The sequence below is a fragment of the Bufo bufo genome, chromosome 1, assembly GCF_905171765.1.
Source record: "Bufo bufo chromosome 1, aBufBuf1.1, whole genome shotgun sequence".
Classification (NCBI taxonomy): Eukaryota; Metazoa; Chordata; class Amphibia; order Anura; family Bufonidae; genus Bufo; species Bufo bufo.
The window spans coordinates 462,291,550-462,310,993 of NC_053389.1; the positions used below are offsets into that span (position 1 = coordinate 462,291,550).

The 19,444-nt window shown below is 41.5% G+C and overlaps 1 protein-coding gene across 1 annotated transcript in view; it reads right to left on the reverse strand.

The window, feature by feature from the left end:
• Positions 1-19,444, reverse strand: part of CEP290 (centrosomal protein 290) — a 210,964-nt gene that overhangs the window by 140,580 nt on the left and 50,940 nt on the right. Inside the window, exons 10-17 of the mRNA XM_040408592.1 lie at positions 15,975-16,064; positions 15,778-15,900; positions 15,574-15,697; positions 11,505-11,677; positions 9,250-9,412; positions 8,396-8,496; positions 5,675-5,762; positions 4,613-4,725 (exon numbers count right to left, since the gene is read on the reverse strand). Coding sequence (XP_040264526.1) covers positions 4,613-4,725; positions 5,675-5,762; positions 8,396-8,496; positions 9,250-9,412; positions 11,505-11,677; positions 15,574-15,697; positions 15,778-15,900; positions 15,975-16,064 — 975 coding nt within the window. The remainder of the gene's footprint in view (positions 1-4,612; positions 4,726-5,674; positions 5,763-8,395; positions 8,497-9,249; positions 9,413-11,504; positions 11,678-15,573; positions 15,698-15,777; positions 15,901-15,974; positions 16,065-19,444) is intronic.

A 19,444-nucleotide genomic window follows, 5' to 3' on the forward strand; every position in this document is an offset into this window, starting at 1 on the left:
ACATACAAAATTTGTGGCTCATTTAAAGGCCATGTACACTTTCAGGGTCAATTTTTTTATGATTGCATTTTACTAATTCTGGGGTAAAATCAAATTTTCAATTGGTCTTTATTAAAAAATATATATTACCGTATTTTTTGCTCCAGAAGACGAATACAAATGAGCACTTCCATTATGGAAGTGCTCATTAGTACTGGAGGGATGGGAAGCAGTGAATGCAGCGCTCCTGGACTCTAATCACCTGGTCCTTTGCAGTCGGTCAAAGAGCGCCCTAACGCTACGTACAGCCACAGCACAGCTGATGGCAGGGAGAGAGGGAAGAGTGCTGGAGTTGAGGAGCGGCGGCATCCGGAACAGGAGAGGTAAGTGGATTTTTTTTATCTTACGTGATCTGAGGCTGGGGGCTGAATAAATGCGGCTGGGGGGGGGGGGGGGTAATAAATTAAGCTGGGGGCTGATATGAGGCATGGGGGTCTAATCTGAGATCTGAATTCATATTGGGGCTCTCATCTAAGGTCTGATTGTGGGTAATTCACATTGGGGGTTTGATCTGAGGTCTGATTGAGGGTCTCATTAACGTTGGGGGTCTGATTGGGGCTGTGAGCTGAGGTCTGATTAACATTTGGAGTCTGATTGCTGGTCTTATCTGAGGTCTAATGAAAACCTATGTGCATCTTATGGGCCGGCGCGTTTTTAAGGATAAAAATACGGTAACCCGTTGTGTCACAAAGGTTTAATTGGCCTTCTAGTTGTGTAATTCGGACTTTTTACTTCCACTTTGTGCTGGTCATCTAATAAACCTTATCTCCAAACTACTAAAAGGTCATAAACACTTATTTAAGCCACAAATTGAGCTATAATGAGTGTTTATAAGGTCAGAGATCAGAGATAAGCTTCCTTAAGGAATAGAGCGAAAATTCTGATTCTGCTACTAGAGAAACTCAAAGCTGCAAAAAGACATCAAAATCTGTAATAAAGACAAATTGAAAAAAAATATTTTTTAGCTCAAAATGAGCACAATGCAATAATAATAAAAAAAATGCCCCCAAAGGTGTACATAGCCTTTAAATACAACTTTGCATTTTGTGAAAAAGAAAACACTCAGAGATCAGAATTTCAACTAACAACGTTTGATTTAATGAGCATATTTCTCATATGAGCAAGTTCAGTACTTAATTCTACTAAATGAATCTTGACAGGATCTAAAAGACTTGGGTCAGCATGCCAAGAATCTGCCATGTGATTGACCTCCTCTCGTTCTTCAAAACTTATTGGCTGATAGAAATAAGCAGAACAGTTCTGGTCGTCTTGTGTAGGACCAGAAGGCGGCTGCATTACAAAGTGAGTAGCGTTTGACAACTCCGAGAACTTTTTTTCGACAGAAGTACTTGGAAGAAGCTCATGAATTTCCACTTGCCTATATTGCCGATATCTTGATGAACTGTACTGTATTTTTTCATGTTCTGTCTCAAATGTTTGACTATGTACATGATAGATATCAAAACGGTCTCGGTCACGAGTCTGCCTTGTGTCTAGCACTGATCCATCTGCTTCTTCTCTCTTTCTAATCTCATTTGACATTACAGTTTTATCACTAATAGGCGACAAATCACTTCCATGCCTTCTGTCTGCCATATGACTAATAGTACTGTATACGTTCTTCTTCACTGAGTCCCTATTGTGGAGTTTGGGGCTGGTCTCTCCATACTTTGATGAAACAGTCTGCTTCATATCAAATCTTGCTGAATGTAAATTTTCACTCATATGTACGTTGTTTAAGCAACTGTCAATCATCTCTGAAATTTCTGTTGCTAATGATCCTAATGCTTTTCTTCCTGCACACAGCTCAGATACATTTAAAGCTTGTCTGCTACATGGAGAGCCCTTCAAACTCCACCTTTCTTTCTGTGTCAATAAAATGTTAAAAATAATACAAATATTACATTGCAATGAGAAAAAGGGTCGTAGAAATGTGCTACAATAACTTATTCATATTTTACATCTTTCTAATAAAAATTCATCCTTCTCAAACTGTAAATCAGGACTCGTTGGTTAGGCACCCTCCAGTTGTTGATGAGGGAAGGCTACGGGGCCAGTCTTGACACACTTTTCCCTTCTGCGGGCTCCAAGTTTTAGTTTTTCCTAAACGAATGGGTTGAGAATAGCTGCTATGATGTCTCCCATACACAGCACTCAGAGAAGAAGAGATTCTGCTCGCCTATCTGTGTGTGGCACACCTTCAGAAGCAGCATGGAGGACATTACATAGCAATACTGTCAGTACAGCTGTGAATCCAGCACTGGGGTGGGATAGATAACTTGCTAACCAGCAGCAAAGATATATCAAAACCAGCATTTCCTATATCAGTCTTGATTTCCTGTGAGCCTATTAATAAAATTAGGTGCATCTCTGGCCCTCCGCATGCCAAAAGCTCATAATCTACCCCATCTAGGGTCTGGCATAGATTTGACCTATAATTTACACCAGTTACTGGCATAAATTATTGTAAATCCAAAACGCCACCCCTTAAACCAAGCCCTTCTCACATTTCTTACCGCATCCTCAGTCTTTTATGCAAACCCTAATTTGTATGGAGGAGTAAGAAATAAGCCTGGTGGCTGTTTTTTTTTTCTGGCCATAACTTTATTTTTCGGTTGATGTTTCCATATGAGGGCTCGTTGTTTGCAGGATGGATTGAATTTGTTACATATAACGTATTACATTTTATTACCTTTTTGGGGTAATGGGAAAAAAGCTATTCTGCCAACTAGTATGTTACTGTTATTCTATAGGTCATTATGATTATGGCGATACTAAATGTGTTTTAGGTTTTGGTGTTTACTACTTTTGCACAATAATATCACATCTCATTTGTCACTGCATTCCAAGATCCAAAACCCTTTTATTTTTATGATGTTCTAGTTGTATGGGGGCTTGTTTTTTGCTGGGCAAGAGGTAAGTTTCAGTGGTACCATTTTGGGGGTAAAGGTAAATAGAACTACATTTTCAGTTTTTTTTTTTTTATGTTGTTCACAGGGTGGTATAAATAACATGTTATCTTTATTATATGGGTTTCATTAAGCAGGATGAGATAACATAAATGTGTACATGTTTTATTACCGCTTTTACTAAATAAAACCACTTTTTACGGAAAAATTAATTATTTATTAACTTTATTCTTTTTTTAGTCCCACCAGTAGACATGACTTTTAATTCACTGGTATACCTTGTATACCAATGTATTATAGCCCATCACTGTCTATTTGGTGGTGTCTGTGGCCCCGACTGCCATGGCACCGCATGATTGCGTCTGCAGGGAGCCGATGGTGACAAAGAATCCTGTCCCTCTACTTGGCTAGATACTGCGGTCTTTATTGACCACGGCATCTAGGAAGTTAAGCAGGCAGCATCAGAGTGCTCTCTAATGCCAGCCATTACAGAAGGAGCGTGGCTTCAGTCGGTGCTTGGCTCACGCAGTGATGAGGAGGGCTGTATCAGCGCAGCCTGTGAGGCCTGTTCAGTTTCCCGCCCTTGCCAGGATTAATAGTGCAGGTGGCAGGGATTGAACAGGCTGCGCTCTTGACCAAAGAAAGTCTAATGCTTAGACTTTTTTCAGACCATAAAATTGCCTGTACTGGCATCTGTGGTGCTTGTACAGGCATTATTGCGACCTCTGGTGTGTGCTGTGTATTGGATACATCAAGGCAACTAGTCTAGTGTGCCTGTCCCCTCCTCGCTCTGTACAGACTTGTACAGGCAACTGTAACATGATCACATGAGTGAACCTGATTTGATCAGCAAATTCACTGTAAGTCAGCAGTTTGAAAGGAGGAGGGAAGGGGTTCTGTGGAGGAATGTTAAGTGGATAAAGTCATTTTTCTCTAAAATATATATTACAAAGTTAATTAAATTGCCTGTATTAAGTTATGCAAAGTTTGTTAAAAGTACAGTGCCTATTTAATTATATGCTGCACCACCCACTCTATAATTGTATTAAATAATGGTTTTAGCTGCCTAAAATGTTACTTTTGTTTTGTAGTTTAGTATTATACTGGGTCTTGGAGTCAAATTTTGACATGGAATACAATGGTGAGGCCTAGGTATCAGTAAGTTCTGGCTGGTGAGGCACCAATAGAAAGAAACTTAAGCGGACGCATTTTACACGACTAAACTGAACATCCCATTAATTATTCTAAACACATTAAAGTAGCACCCCAGTCATCAAGAGGTTCACAAGAAGAGGAGGGATTCATTAAAATGCCATGCCATCTATACTAAAAAAGACAAGCAGTATGTGATTCCAGCCTTGCACTATTGTAGTGACATGTCATCCACACCAATATCCTAGACACATAGGGGGAGATGTATCAAACTGGTGTAAAGCAGACCTGGCTTAGTTGCCCATAGCAACTAATCTGATTCCACTTTTCAATTTGGACTCTGGTTGCTATAGGAAACTAAGTCAGTCCTACTTTACACCAGTTTGATAGATGAACCCCATTTGTTCTTATTTGTGACCATCTTACTGGTCTTCTGGGGCCTTGTATGGTTACATTTCTCAATTCTACTTGTATTGCTGTAGGAATGAGCATTACACAATCATTCTTCTTACCTTTCCCCTAATATCTTCTGCATTGTCCATCAACATTAAACTGGAATTTTTCTGTTTTGATGTGAATTCCGTGAGGGAGCTCCGATTCAAGAACAAGTCATCAGCCGTCAACCCTGGAACCCGAACATAATGCAACTCAAGTGGGGCAAACACGAAATACAACACAGATTAAATTACATAGGGTGAACTTGATGGACCTTGAATTGCACAACATTGGTAGCTTAAACAATGCCTTTACTATTAGATATCTAGCACTTTAAATGGTATCCTAGTATCTGCCATCATTACCTCCTTGGGTGGGGCATTCCATAGTTTGATCACTCTAACTATAAAGAATCCTTTCCTGTATTCATGTCTAAAGCACCTTTTCTCCACTTATAATGAATGTCCCCTGGTCCTTCGTAAAGTCCTTGGAAAGAATAGATCATGTGCCAGTTCTCTGTACTGACCACACATGTATTTAGGTTTGTACATCGTTTTGAACCTTCTACAGCGATATCTTATTAACATTACAGAGGCCAAAACTGGTTATAATAATTATGTTATATAAAACCTCTGATATCTCCAAATCAAACTGCCTAATAGCAAATCTGAGATTAGCTTTATTATTTCAGTCGTGTAGGAACAGAGCTGAGCTCTGATTGGTTACTATGGGCAACTAAGACTGATTTACTATTAGGCAGTTTGATTTGGAGATATTGGAGGCGGGCTACTTTTTTGTGGGCCACCCTGTATATTCATGACGTCTTATGGGACCAAGTTCGGCACACAAGCTCTACAGTGAAGTAGCACGCGGAGGTCTCCATCCCCGTACAGCACCATTCGCTTCTATGAGAGTTATGACCGCAGCCAAGCAAGTGTGCATGCTGGGAGTTGTAGTTTCATAGCAGCTGGAGTGCTGAAGGTTTCTGAGCTCCAGTCCAAGGTTTTAAAACTGGTGTAACTGTTCTAAACACATGAAGTCGGTGCTGAGTATCTTTTCATTAATAGCTCATATTTATACTAAAATAAGAACAAATAAAAATAAAGCTATCACTGATACATAAAAATCTTCCAACTTACCAAGAGATGCCGATTTTTTTCCTTTTTCTTGAGCCAGCTTACGAACTTGTTTTTTAAGTTCAACTCGTTCCTCTTCTAGTCGCTCAATCTGTTTTGTGACAACATAAACTTTACTATCACAGTCCGTAAATGTATCGCTATCTAGACCTTCTGTGAAGCTTGCTCAACAGACTGCAGATAATCATATTCAATGCTAAAGTTCACACAGAGATGCCATTGGAAGTTTTCATAAAGCTCAAGCAATGGAAGCAAGCAATGCAACAATCAATCATTTTTGTGCACTTTTGCCCCACCTATCCCAAAGCGACCTTGACTAGGTGGTACATATAGCTGTGCTTGCTCATCCTCGGATTGGTTGCTTGATGCACATATAGGTAATTAGGAACAACACACAATATGTGCATGGTCTGCTCTCCTGAATATAGATGCCTAATGGCATAGGTAGGTTTAGAGTAGGACCTGCCTGACTACCTTGGCGCTGGTAGGCGGGCACAGATGTGTTTTGATCAAAATATATTGGCTGAGTGTCTCAGATTTTATTATATCAGAGTGAGGGCTTAGTCCATATATAATGTTTGCATCTATTGTGTTAGTGCATTATTTTCCTTGATTTTTTTCTAATAAATGTTGCCATGTACATCCGCATATTTAGTTATCATATCGTGCAGGATGTTTTGTATCTTTCTGTGATTTTTCAATGCAACAATCAACTAGAAATTCAATAAAACATATACACCCACTTATTTTATTTCTCATTTTGTTATAAAAAAAGGTAATGGTAATGCATATACAAGTATTTTACTTACTGTATTTTTCACAGTATAACATGCTTCTTAGAAAGAAAAATCTTGCTAAAAGTTCCTGCGTCATATAGTCAGGGGGGTCCGACCGCTTCCTTAATGATTGGGCAGAATGCTTATAAAGCTCTCAATGCCTGATCACTGAGAGAACTGTGCAGTTGTCCATAGCTGCACATCTCTGTCTTTCTACCCAGTGCACATCAGGGCAGATTTACTATTGAAATTGTGCCAGATTTTGGCACAATTTGTGCGAAAAACCTCGTGTACATGCTTTCCATTGGTTTTATCAAGAGTTTTAGATACTTTTCTAACCTTTTTATGCCTTGTCCAGAAAAGGGGTGTGTCTTAGATGGGGTGTGACTTCACAAAAAGGGGGCGTGACTTGACTGCACCTCTGTGTGCTAACATTTTGACGCGTTTTTGGAGCAAAACTAAGCCAACATATAGGTGATGTAAAGTTAGACTAGAAAGTCTAAAGATGCAACAGATCTACCATTCAGCATCTACCACTTTGATAAATCTGGAGCAGTTTAAGGGCTCATGGACATGAATGTATTTTCTTTCTGTGTTCGTTCCGTTTTTTTGCGGACCCATTCATTTCAATGGGTCCGCAAAAAAAAAGTTATTTTGTGTGCATTCCATTTCTGTATTTCCATTCCGCAAAAAAATAGAACATGTCCTGTTATTGTCCGCATTACGGACAAGGATAGGACTGTTCTATTAGGGGCTCCTGAGGAAGCTAGTCTAAGCTGGCGATACGCGCAGGGCGTATTAATCTGCATACCATGTCCGCTTATTACATCATCTGATAAGTATTGTGTATTATATTTTTGATGTTTTATTCACTAACTTTGTACTATTTTGGTGGCATATATTTGTTCTAATCTTGAACTTGATGGTTGCAGTGGTGTGTTGGACAAGATGTATAGCCCACACACGGTCTTGTAGTTATATACATTAATTTAATTTTTGGTTGTTGTGTCTAAATAAATTATATATTTTAACATGGTGTGCGGCCTTCATATGTGGTATTTCTTTCTTTTGTGGTTGTGCATGGTTTCTTGTTGATGCCACGGCGGGCACTCTGCAGTATTCATCTATTTGCTGTGCCCTCATATTATATATTGTTCTCAAGTCACTGCAGTAGTATTTCGTTGAGGATTGGGGTGGCGGTGCTGGAGCAGAGAGGATTATAACTACTGAGTACAACTTCATATTATATATATTATTTTAAACACTTTTCATGCCTTACACCCTTTTTTTCTATTTAACTCTGACCACCCTTTAACCCCTAAAGTTCATACTTTATGACTTTAACTAGAATATCTGAGTTAGTGACATTAACCCCTTCACTACCTAAAGGCCCTTTTACATGGGCCAATTGCAGTTAATTATCAGGAAAGGAGGCGAGAGCTGCAATTATGTGAGACAATCACCTCTGTTGTATGGAGTGATTGCTACTGCAATCCCTTGTCCCCATACAGATTCAATGTTTCTGGTCAGCAGATCTCCGTGTATACAAGGTGATTTGCTGTCCATAAATGAGGATTTTGATGTCTGCATCAACAATTCTTTCACTTGATGAATAAGCATTGTATTGGGTAATTGAAGGGACCTTTACACAGGGCAATTCATCGGGAACGATCGTTGGCCCATGTAAATTAAGACCACCAAGTAAGTTTTAATTCGTATGAAAATGTTTTTTTATTTTTCTGTTGTCTAAACCTGGACGCATCCTACAGTCAGGACGACGCAATCAAATAGATCAGAGCTAAATAATAAAATGCATCGCCACCCCACCAGTCCACCTCCACTTTCCCATCCAATAATTACAAAATCTCTATTTTGTCTGAGCATGCAAAATCAGTAAAGACTGAATCCATTGTATCAAGTGCTAGCGAAGCATGAAAACAAATCCTACCTCCTGTAAAAGAACTTGATTTTCAGCTCTGTACTGCTGCTGCTTGATAGTTTTCACATTTTTAAATTCAGTCAGGGAAATGACAGTTTTGGGATCAAGTCCTGTTATACAAGATATAAAATATTTAATTTTTTTTTTTTTTTTCATTTATAAAAAAAGTGTTGACATTTTCATAGATGGGCAGGTCTGGAGATATTGTTGCTTGGCCCTATCAACGTGAATGGGGCTGATCTGCAATGTCACAGCTGGTAGGACGGTTTTGGAAGAAAGCAGCCATATTCTTTCAAACGTTGAAAAGCAGGCCAGATCCTCCAGAGAGTAACACCTTTTATAGTAGCTGTCCGCTCAGAATACTAAATTATGGTAAAGTAGGACGTCTGTTTATTGGCTCAAAATTCACAAAATATGGCAGTTCAACAGCAAGCCATTTACCACCCCTCCTGACCAAGTGCAGGTCCCTGGCCCCCAGTGATCATATGATCACTAAAACTTAATCAGGAAGAGCAGCATCACCGCTTCCTAATCTGTATACAGTGCTCATTGAGCGCTGTGCATACAATAGGGAAGGCAGGGACGGAAAAAAAAAAGAAAGCATCCAACCCTTTTCTGTCACTGACAGTGGGCTCCATGCTCCCACAGCTGAAGGATTAGCATGCAGTTGCCAACTCTGCCAGGACGTTCAGAAACGTCCTTGCAGGGAAAAGGGCAAACCGCCCAGACAGATGTAATCAACAAGCGGTCAGCAAGTGGTTAATTATCACACTATCACCTGCTACACCCCCTCTCTCAACCCAACTTATCTCATATGTTGAGTCTTTTTGCTTCTCTCATAGCCAAAGAAAGTAAAAAGTTACCTAGACGTTCCCGGAGATCTTCATTTTCATCAAGAATATCATTTATTTTCAGCTCTAGTTTGTTGATATCTGTAGTAAGGGTCTCAGTTTCACGATCCCGTATTTGTAGAAGGGTCTTGAGGTCTTTAATTTCAGCAACCGCTTCCTCTAGACCATAAATTCCCTTTAAGTGAACATATGGACATTTCATAACTACAGGGAGTGCAGAATTATTAGGCAAGTTGTATTTTTGAGGATTAATTGTATTATTGAACAACAACCATGTTCTCAATGAACCCAAAATACTCATTAATATCAAAGCTGAATATTTTTGGAAGTAGTTTTTAGTTTGTTTTTAGTTTTAGCTATTTTAGGGGGATATCTGTGTGTGCAGGTGACTATTACTGTGCATAATTATTAGGCAACTTAACAAAAAACAAATATACACTCATTTCAATTATTTATTTTTACCAGTGAAACCAATATAACATCTCAACATTCACAAATATACATTTCTGACATTCAAAAACAAAACAAAAACAAATCAGTGACCAATATAGCCACCTTTCTTTGCAAGGACACTCAAAAGCCTGCCATCCATGGATTCTGTCAGTGTTTTGATCTGTTCACCATCAACATTGCGTGCAGCAGCAACCACAGCCTCCCAGACACTGTTCAGAGAGGTGTACTGTTTTCCCTCCTTGTAAATCTCACATTTGATGATGGACCACAGGTTCTCAATGGGGTTCAGATCAGGTGAACAAGGAGGCCATGTCATTAGATTTTCTTCTTTTATACCCTTTCTTGCCAGCCACGCTGTGGAGTACTTGGACGCGTGTGATGGAGCATTGTCCTGCATGAAAATCATGTTTTTCTTGAAGGATGCAGACTTCTTCCTGTACCACTGCTTGAAGAAGGTGTCTTCCAGAAACTGGCAGTAGGACTGGGAGTTGAGCTTGACTCCATCCTCAACCCGAAAAGGCCCCACAAGCTCATCTTTGATGATACCAGCCCAAACCAGTACTCCACCTCCACCTTGCTGGCGTCTGAGTCGGACTGGAGCTCTCTGCCCTTTACCAATCCAGCCACGGGCCCATCCATCTGGCCCATCAAGACTCACTCTCATTTCATCAGTCCATAAAACCTTAGAAAAATCAGTCTTGAGATATTTCTTGGCCCAGTCTTGACGTTTCAGCTTGTGTGTCTTGTTCAGTGGTGGTCGTCTTTCAGCCTTTCTTACCTTGGCCATGTCTCTGAGTATTGCACACCTTGTGCTTTTGGGCACTCCAGTGATGTTGCAGCTCTGAAATATGGCCAAACTGGTGGCAAGTGGCATCTTGGCAGCTGCACGCTTGACTTTTCTCAGTTCATGGGCTGTTATTTTGCGCCTTGGTTTTTCCACACGCTTCTTGCGACCCTGTTGACTATTTTGAATGAAACGCTTGATTGTTCGATGATCACGCTTCAGAAGCTTTGCAATTTTAAGAGTGCTGCATCCGTCTGCAAGATATCTCACTATTTTTGACTTTTCTGAGCCTGTCAAGTCCTTCTTTTGACCCATTTTGCCAAAGGAAAGGAAGTTTCCTAATAATTATGCACACCCGATATAGGGTGTTGATGTCATTAGACCACACCCCTTCTCATTACAGAGATGCACATCACCTAATATGCTTAATTGGTAGTAGGCTTTCGAGCCTATACAGCTTGGAGTAAGACAACATGCATAAAGAGGATGATGTGGTCAAAATACTCATTTGCCTAATAATTCTGCACGCAGTGTATACGGAAAGAGCTTTGTTGAAAACAGAATTAGTTCAAAATACTTAAAGGGGTTCTACGGGCTCTCCTATATTGATGAGCTATCCTCAGGATAGGTCATCAATATCAGATCAATGGGGGTCCGACACCCGGCACCCCGCCGATTGGCTGTATGAGGAGACGGTGCACCCAGTGTGCATGTGCCGTCTCTCTTCCTGTCCGCTGCTGCTTTGCCATAGACATAGCAGGAAGACAGATGGAAGACGGCACATGCAGACTGCGTGCGCCATCTCCTCATACAGCTGATCTGCGGGGGTACCGCGTGTCGGACCCCCGCAGATCTGATAATGATGACCTATCCTGAGGATAGGTCACCAATGTTAAAAGCCTAGAGAACCCCTTTAATATAAGGTTTTCAGCAAGTTACTGAAATTTGCAGGACAGTGAACTCTTTATGAAAACTGTATAATGGTATTATAAAAGAGAAACCTTGCAGTCCACGCAGAGCCCCGGCTTACCGCCTCATACTCTTTCATTCTCCTAATGGCATCAATCAGGTCTTTATCTTTTTGCCGTGCATCATTCTCAGCCAATTCTGCGATCCGTTCTGCTTCCCCAAGTCTTTGCTCTGTGAGCTGCACCACTGCTTCAAGCCTCTCAGCACGGTTAGCCTGTGCATGACTGAAGTTACCTACAGCACACAGGTTCAAAGGAAATTCAGGTGAGAACCATTACTTGCCAATCTCCGTTTTCATCTTTACTGAACGGTTACGTTTTTTCAAAAGTCAGCTGTCATACGGCTAGCTTGAGCAATCACTTTCAGCAATAAACTGGTCGCAAGGTGTCTCCCAGAAAACAGCTGTAATCCATGGGGTAAACATGCGGCAAATACATCGTGATCAAAACTGTCCAAGAGAAGAAACACGGGTTTCTGCTCATGGCAACCAATCACAGCACAGGTTTCATTTTTACTACAACTGTTTAATAAATGAAAGCTGAGATCTGACTGGTTACAATGGGCAGCTAAAGGATTATAAAGCAATCCAAATCTCACTGAAGTGAATGTAATGCAAGGATGGGATTCCAGCTGGCTAATACATGAAGGGCATGAATACAGGACCCCCCCCCCCCCCTTCTTCTATTTGCTTAAAGGGGATTCCCATCTGGACATCTAGTTCATATTGATAGGATATGGGGACCTGCCATTAATGCAGAGCCCGCTGCAATCCCACTTCATTCACAACTATGGGACATCCAAAAACAGACGAGCCAGTGCTCGTGTTAGTTTCGCAAGTCCCATAATAGCGGAGAGAGAAAGCGGCACATGCACGGTGTACTCTGCATTCACGGTGGGGCCCGTTTCTTGAGACATGAGCAGGTCCCAGAGGTGGACATTTATGGCATATTCTACCAGATGGGAATACCCCTTTGAGTTTTTCTAAACCAGACAAGATCCTTAACAAGCTTCTTAACTTTGAACAACTCAACTGAAGAACCACTTTTCCTGAAGAGAGGTTAAGGCAGGAGTTACCCCTTAGTTCAATACCGAGTATTTTATGTTACCAAATGAAGCACTGCAACGTCTGTGTAAATCAATGGCTTATTCTGTGTGGCTTCTTCCAAAGTGAGATCCACGCTTTTATAAAAGGGTTGTCTCACGTCAGCAAACGGCATTTATTACGTAGAGGAAGCTACTTACTAATGTATTGTAAATGTCCATATTGCTTCCTTTGCTGGCTGGATTCATTTTTCCATCACATTATACACTGCTCGTTTCCATGGTCACGGCCATCCTGCAATCCATCAGTGGTGGTCGTGCTTGCACACCATAGGAAAAAGCACCAGCCTATGTGCACTCCTACGTTCCCGGCCACCAGAGAGGCCGGTGCTTTTTTCATAGTGTGCAAGCTTGAACATCACTTATGGATTGCAGGGTCATGGTAACCATGGAAACGAGCAGTGTATAATGTGATGGAAAAATGAATCAAGCCAGCAAAGGAAGCAATATGGATAATAACAATACATTAGTAAGTGGCTTGTATTAAATTTCTCTACATTATAAATGCCACTTGCTGAAGTGAGACAACCCCTTTAAGGCTTCGTGAGAACTCTGCAAGTAGCTTTGTAGTAGTTCTCACTCTGCATCATAAAATGCTTCGAGAGCACAGGCCATTTGGTGAATGATCACATGCTACTTAATAAGCATATATAGTGGCTTCAAAATGCCCTTGTCATGCACCTTAAACATCTGTCAGCTGAGTGATCCCACCATACACATGCATGCTCAGCCAAAAAAGCATACAGCCAGGTCCATAAATATTGGGACATCGACACAATTCTAACATTTTTGGCTCTATACACCACCACAATGGATTTGAAATGAAACGAACAAGATGTGCTTTAACTGCAGACTGTCAGCTTTAATTTGAGGGTACTTACATCCAAATCAGGTGAACGGTGTAGGAATTACAACCGTTTGCATATGTGCCTCCCACTTGTTAAGGAACCAAAAGTAATGGGACAGAATAATAATCATAAATCAAACTTTCACTTTTTACTACTTGATTTCAAATCCTTTGCAGTCAATTACAGCCTGAAGTCTGGAACGCATAGACATCACCAGACGCTGGGTTTCATCCCTGGTGATGCTCTGCCAGGCCTCTACTGCAACTGTCTTCAGTTCCTGCTTGTTCTTTGGGCATTTTCCCTTCAGTTTTGTCTTCAGCAAGTGAAATGCATGCTCAATCGGATTCAGGTCAGGTGATTGACTTGGCCATTGCATAACATTCCACTTCTTTCCCTTAAAAACTCTTTGGTTGCTTTTGCAGTATGCTTTGGGTCATTGTCTATCTGCACTGTGAAGCGCCGGCCAATGGGTTCTGAAGCATTTGGATGAATAGGAGCAGATAATATTGCCCGAAACACTTTAGAATTCATCCTGCTGCTTTTGTCAGCAGTCACATCATCAATAAATACAAGAGAACCAGTTCCATTGGCAGCCATACATGCCCACGCCATGACACTTACCACCACCATGCTTCACTGATGAGGTGGTACGCTTAGGATCATGAGCAGTTCCTTTCCTTCTCCATACTCTTCTCATCACTCTGGTACAAGTTGATCTTGGTCTCATCTGTCCATAGGATGTTGTTCCAGAACTGTGAAGGCTTTTTTAGATGTCGTTTGGCAAACTCTAATCTGGCCTTCCTGTTTTTGAGGCTCACCAATGGTTTACATCTTGTGGTGAACCCTCTGTATTCACTCTGAAGTCTTCTCTTGATTGTAGACTTTGACACACATACACCTACCTCCTGGAGAGTGTTCTTGATCTGGCCAACTGCTGTGAAGGGTGTTTTCTTCACCAGGGAAAGAATTCTTCGGTCATCCACCACAGTTGTTTTCCGTGGTCTTCCGGGTCTTTTGGTGTTGCTGAGCTCACCGGTGCGTTCCTTCTTTTTAAGAATGTTCCAAACAGTTGTCTTGGCCACACCTAATGTTTTTGCTATCTCTCTGATTGGTTTGTTGTGTTTTTTCAGCCTAATGATGTCTTGCTTCACTGATAGTGACAGCTCTTTGGATCTCATCTTGAGGGTTGACAGCAACAAATTCCAAATGCAAATAGCACACTTGAAATGAACTCTGAACCTTTTATCTGCTCATTGTAATTGGGATAATGAGGGAATAACACACACCTGGCCATGGAACAGCTGAGAAGCCAATTGTCCCATTACTTTTGGCCCCTTAACAAGTGGGAGGCACATATGCAAACTGTTGTAATTCCTACACCGTTCACCTGATTTGGATGTAAATACCCCCAAATTAAAGCTGACAGTCTGCAGTTAAAGCACATCTTGTTCGTTTCATTTCAAATCCATTGTGGTGGTGTATAGATCCAAAAATGTTAGAATTGTGTCGATGTCCTAATATTTATGGACCAGACTGTATGTTGTCAATGGGGAGAGGGGAATAAGCTCAGCTAGACCCCTCTGGCAATGGCTGATCTCCACTGAGAACAAGGGCTTGAGCATGTTAAAATCCAACTTGCCGGATCCTTCTGTCCTCCAGTATTTTCCATTAGTTAAGACACCATTAGTCGTGACACCACCATACAAATTAGATTGGACAGTCTCACCAAAATCAGCTTGTTTGGCATCGCTCACTGAATATGTACGGTCACCCTTAAAATAAAATCATTCTACTAAGATTTGCAAACTAAGGGTCCATTCACACGTCCGTAAGTGTTCTGCGGATCTGCAAATTAAGGATCCGCAAAACACGGACACTGGCAATGTGAATTCCGCAATTTGCGGACCGCACATCGCCGGCACTATAATAGAAAATGCCTAATCTTGTCTGCAATTGTGGACAAGAATAGGACAAGGTTAAATTTTTTTGCGGAAACGGAAGCATGGATGCAGAAGTGCGGATCCGCAAATGCGGATGCGGATAGCACATTTCCAGCCCCATTGAAAATGAATGGGTCTGCACCCGTTCCGCAAAATTACGGAACTGATGCGGACCCATTTTGCGGACGTGTGAATGGACCCTAAAAATTTGTAATTTCCTAATATTTTCCTGTAAATGTACCTTTTTCTGTCTGTATTTGCCGTTTTAGGTCCTCGGTGTGAAGAAAATGAGATTCCATCTCTTTAGTATGCTGCTCCAATTGTTCGGTCAGCAACTTGATGTGATTATCCCTCTCCTGCAAGCCCTAAAATACAAAAAACACTTCTAAAACTGACTAAAATACAGCAAAACTATCTGTACATCATCAAGATGTCTGAGCTGTACCTGCTGCAGGGCTAGCACACTGCTCTTATCTGCATCCAACTCAGCAATTTTCAATTTTTGCCTCAGGTTGTGCACCATTTGTTGATACTCCATTACCTCTTCATCCTTGGATGCCAAAATCCTCTACAAGAGAAGGAGTCAGTATGCAAACAGCAAGAAGATATGTCTTCATATCCAATAAAACAATCTGACCATACCTTCCATTCCTCCACTTTCATATTTACTGCCACCATAACTGGATCATCTTCTTCATTCTTTGCTTTTAACTGTTCTGTCAGCTCCATAACCTGAATAAAAGAAGTAATAGGATGCAATGTTATATATACACAAGTACACAAAAGGGGTCATTTATCAAACTGGTGTAGAAATAGAGCTGGATTAGTTGTCCATAGCGACCAATCAGATTCCGCCTTTCATTTTGGACAGCTCTTTTGGAAAATGAAAGGTGGAATCTGATTGGTTGCTATGGGCAACAAAGCCAGTTCTACTTTACACCAGTTTGATAAATGACGTCAAAAGTAAATACTGGATCTTCACAGTGTGCCGTCTTTCTTTATTCACCCATGGAACATTTGTTCAGCCTTTTCAAGTAATAGAGTGGGGTTAATATAGCAAACCGCTTTTCTTAGGATCTGTTGGAGTGCAGATAATAAAATGTTACACTTATGTAAGGAAATGATCCTGAAGCTTCTCAGAGCAGGGGATAAGGGTATTTCCATATGACTAATTATGGAATATGGTCCGACACACTTAGAAGGTGGCTTTGCAGAGGAATAATTTATACAATATGAAAGAAAAAAAATCTATAAGATATTCAGTATTAAAAAAAAAAACTCCAAGTTAAAATAAATAAAATAATTCAATGAAAAAAGTTGCAAAAATAAAATCTCCTCCACATAATTGTTATAGCTGGGTCTGTAACGACCCACACTACACAGTTATCATGTAATTTATCCAGTATGGTGAATGGCATATGCCTTGTTTTTTCGCTTATTTTTCACCAAAAAAGGGATAAAAAGCAATCAAAAAGTGTTATGTACCCCAAAATGGTACAGGTGAAAACTTCAAGTCGTCAAGCAAATATCAAGTCCTCCATAGAAAAAAAAAAAAAAAAAAGTTACATAGTAACAGTTTATAAGGCTACAGAGATATTTGCGTTTTTATTCATAGAAAAATGAGTAAGTTGGAGCACCATGGGGCAGGGCTGAATCCTTGGAGCACTGCTTTTGTAACATTCCTGTTCTCTGCACACTCCCCCCTCCCCTTGATTAACAGGGCTAGACATCGGAGTAGAGGTGGCTCTCTCCATTCACTTCTTTGGGAGATAAGTAAACATCCAGGCTTGATTGATTTCAGTTTAGATCTCTTCATTTCTGTCTACCATATTAACCAAATCAGCGTTTTGACATACATATATCGTTTATAAGGCTGAAAAAAAACCATCCATCCATCCAGTTCAGCCTGTTATTCTGCAAGTTGATCCAGAGGAAGGCAAAAAAAAAAACTGAGGTCGAAGCCAATTTTCCTCACTTTAGGGGAATTTTCCTCACTTTAGGTTGGGATGGGTTTTGGGATGCGGCAATGAAAAAAATGAACTTTTGTACTTATCGTAAAACCCTTTTAAAACCCTTTTCTCGTTGGATGCATTAGAGGCATGCAACCAGAGGAGCCAACACCTTGGTAAAGACCCTCGGGCAGACGCCAGGCCGAAGGGCAACGTTACGAACTGAAAATGCAGAAAACCTACCGCGAAGCGAAGGTACCTCTGATGAGACTGAGCTATGGGGACATGTAGATAGGCGTCTCAAATGTCGATGGACGACAGAAACTCACCCACCTTGAGGGAAGAAATCACCGACCTGAGGGACTCCATACGAAAGTGGCGGACTCGGACGAAATAATTGAGCGCCTTCAGATCCAAAAAGGGGCAAAGAGCACCGTCCTTCTTGGGAACCGTGAAGAGGTTCGAGTAAAACCCCTGAAAACTTTTTGAGGTCGGGACAGGAACAATCGCCCCATGCGCGTGAAGGGAATGAATGGCCTGAAAAAAAGTGGTCGACCCGGGTGGGGGACCTGTGTGGCAACAACTGGAAGGAATGACCCGTGGGAAGGGTGGAGAATTCTATTTTGTACCCGGAGGAAACTACCTCCAGAACCCAGGGGTCGTCCACAGTTGCGCTACATTGATCCTGAAAAGAGAGCAAACGACCCCCACCTGAGGGGGCAACTCGAGGGGGGGAAACCAGTCATGCAGATAACGGCTTTGTAGACTGGGGTTTGGAAGGCTTAGGGCGGGCGTGCCAGGAGGTCTGGGCCTTGAAGGAAGGACGAGCAGTCTTTGTCCTGACGGGAGGAGGAGTCCTGAAAGGAGCGAAAATGCTGAGACTGCGATGAAGGCATAGGACGGCGGCGGCAGGAACGGTTCTGGGGCAGGAGAGAACTTTTCCCACCCGTGGCCTCAGAAATAAGCTCCTCCAAACGTGTCCCAAAAAGCCTACCACCCAGGAATGGGAGAGATATGAGTACAGAGCGGGACACAGGCCAAAAGAGGCCTGCATTGCACCCCATCGCAGGAGTTAAGTATGAGTGTTTTTTTTATTTTATTAAATCGGCCAATTTTTCTGCCACACTTATTACTGGCACATGGGGGGGGTGTCAGCAAAGAGGAGACTGGCACATGAGGGGGGGGGGGGGGGGGAAGAATTGGCACTTATAAATGGGGTTGGGACCATCAGTGGCGTTGAGGAGAAGTCAGGTGGATACACAGCTGATAGTCCTACTGAATAGACTCTTAGAATTTGTATTATGGCAAGAAAAAAAGCAGCTAACAGTCTATTCAGTAGGACTATCAGCTGTGTATCCACCTGACTTCTCCTCAACGCCACTGATGGTCCCAACCCCATTTATAAGGCAAGAAATCCCACTTATTAAACCTGACAGGGCACACCTGTGAAGTGAAAACCATTTCAGGGGACTACCTCTTGAAGCTCATCAAGAGAATGCCAAGAGTGTGCAAAGCAGTAATCAAAGCAAAAGGTGGCTACTTTGAAGAACCTAGAATATGACATATTTTCAGTTGTTTCACACTTGTTTGTTATGTATCTAATTCCACATGTGTTAATTCATAGTTTTGATGCCTTCAGTGTGAATCTACAATTTTCAGTCATGAAAATAAAGAAAACTCTTTGAATGAGAAGGTGTGTCCAAACTTTTGGTCTGTACTGAGAGAGATATATATATATATATATTATATTATATATACACATACACACACACACACACACACACATATACATATACACACATTGGTATTTTACTAATAGCAATTTGGAATCCCTAGGAAACAATGATGTCAAGAAAAAGAACCCGCACCTATATATAGAGAACGGAGCCCCGAAAGTGAAGGAGGGCGCACTGCGCATGCGCAGCTGCCCTCCATTCATTTCTATGGGGCTGCCGAAAATAGCCGAGCGCTGGCTCGGCTATTTCCATCGGCCTCATAGAAATGAATGGGAGTATGGCAGTGCATGCGCGGTACGCTTCCATTCACTTTCGGGGCTCCGTTCTCTAACGATATGCTCCCATTGTCCAAGATGGGAATACCCCTTTAAACTATAGTCCGGCCCTCCAATGGTCTGAGGGACAGTGAACTGGCCCCCTGTTTAAA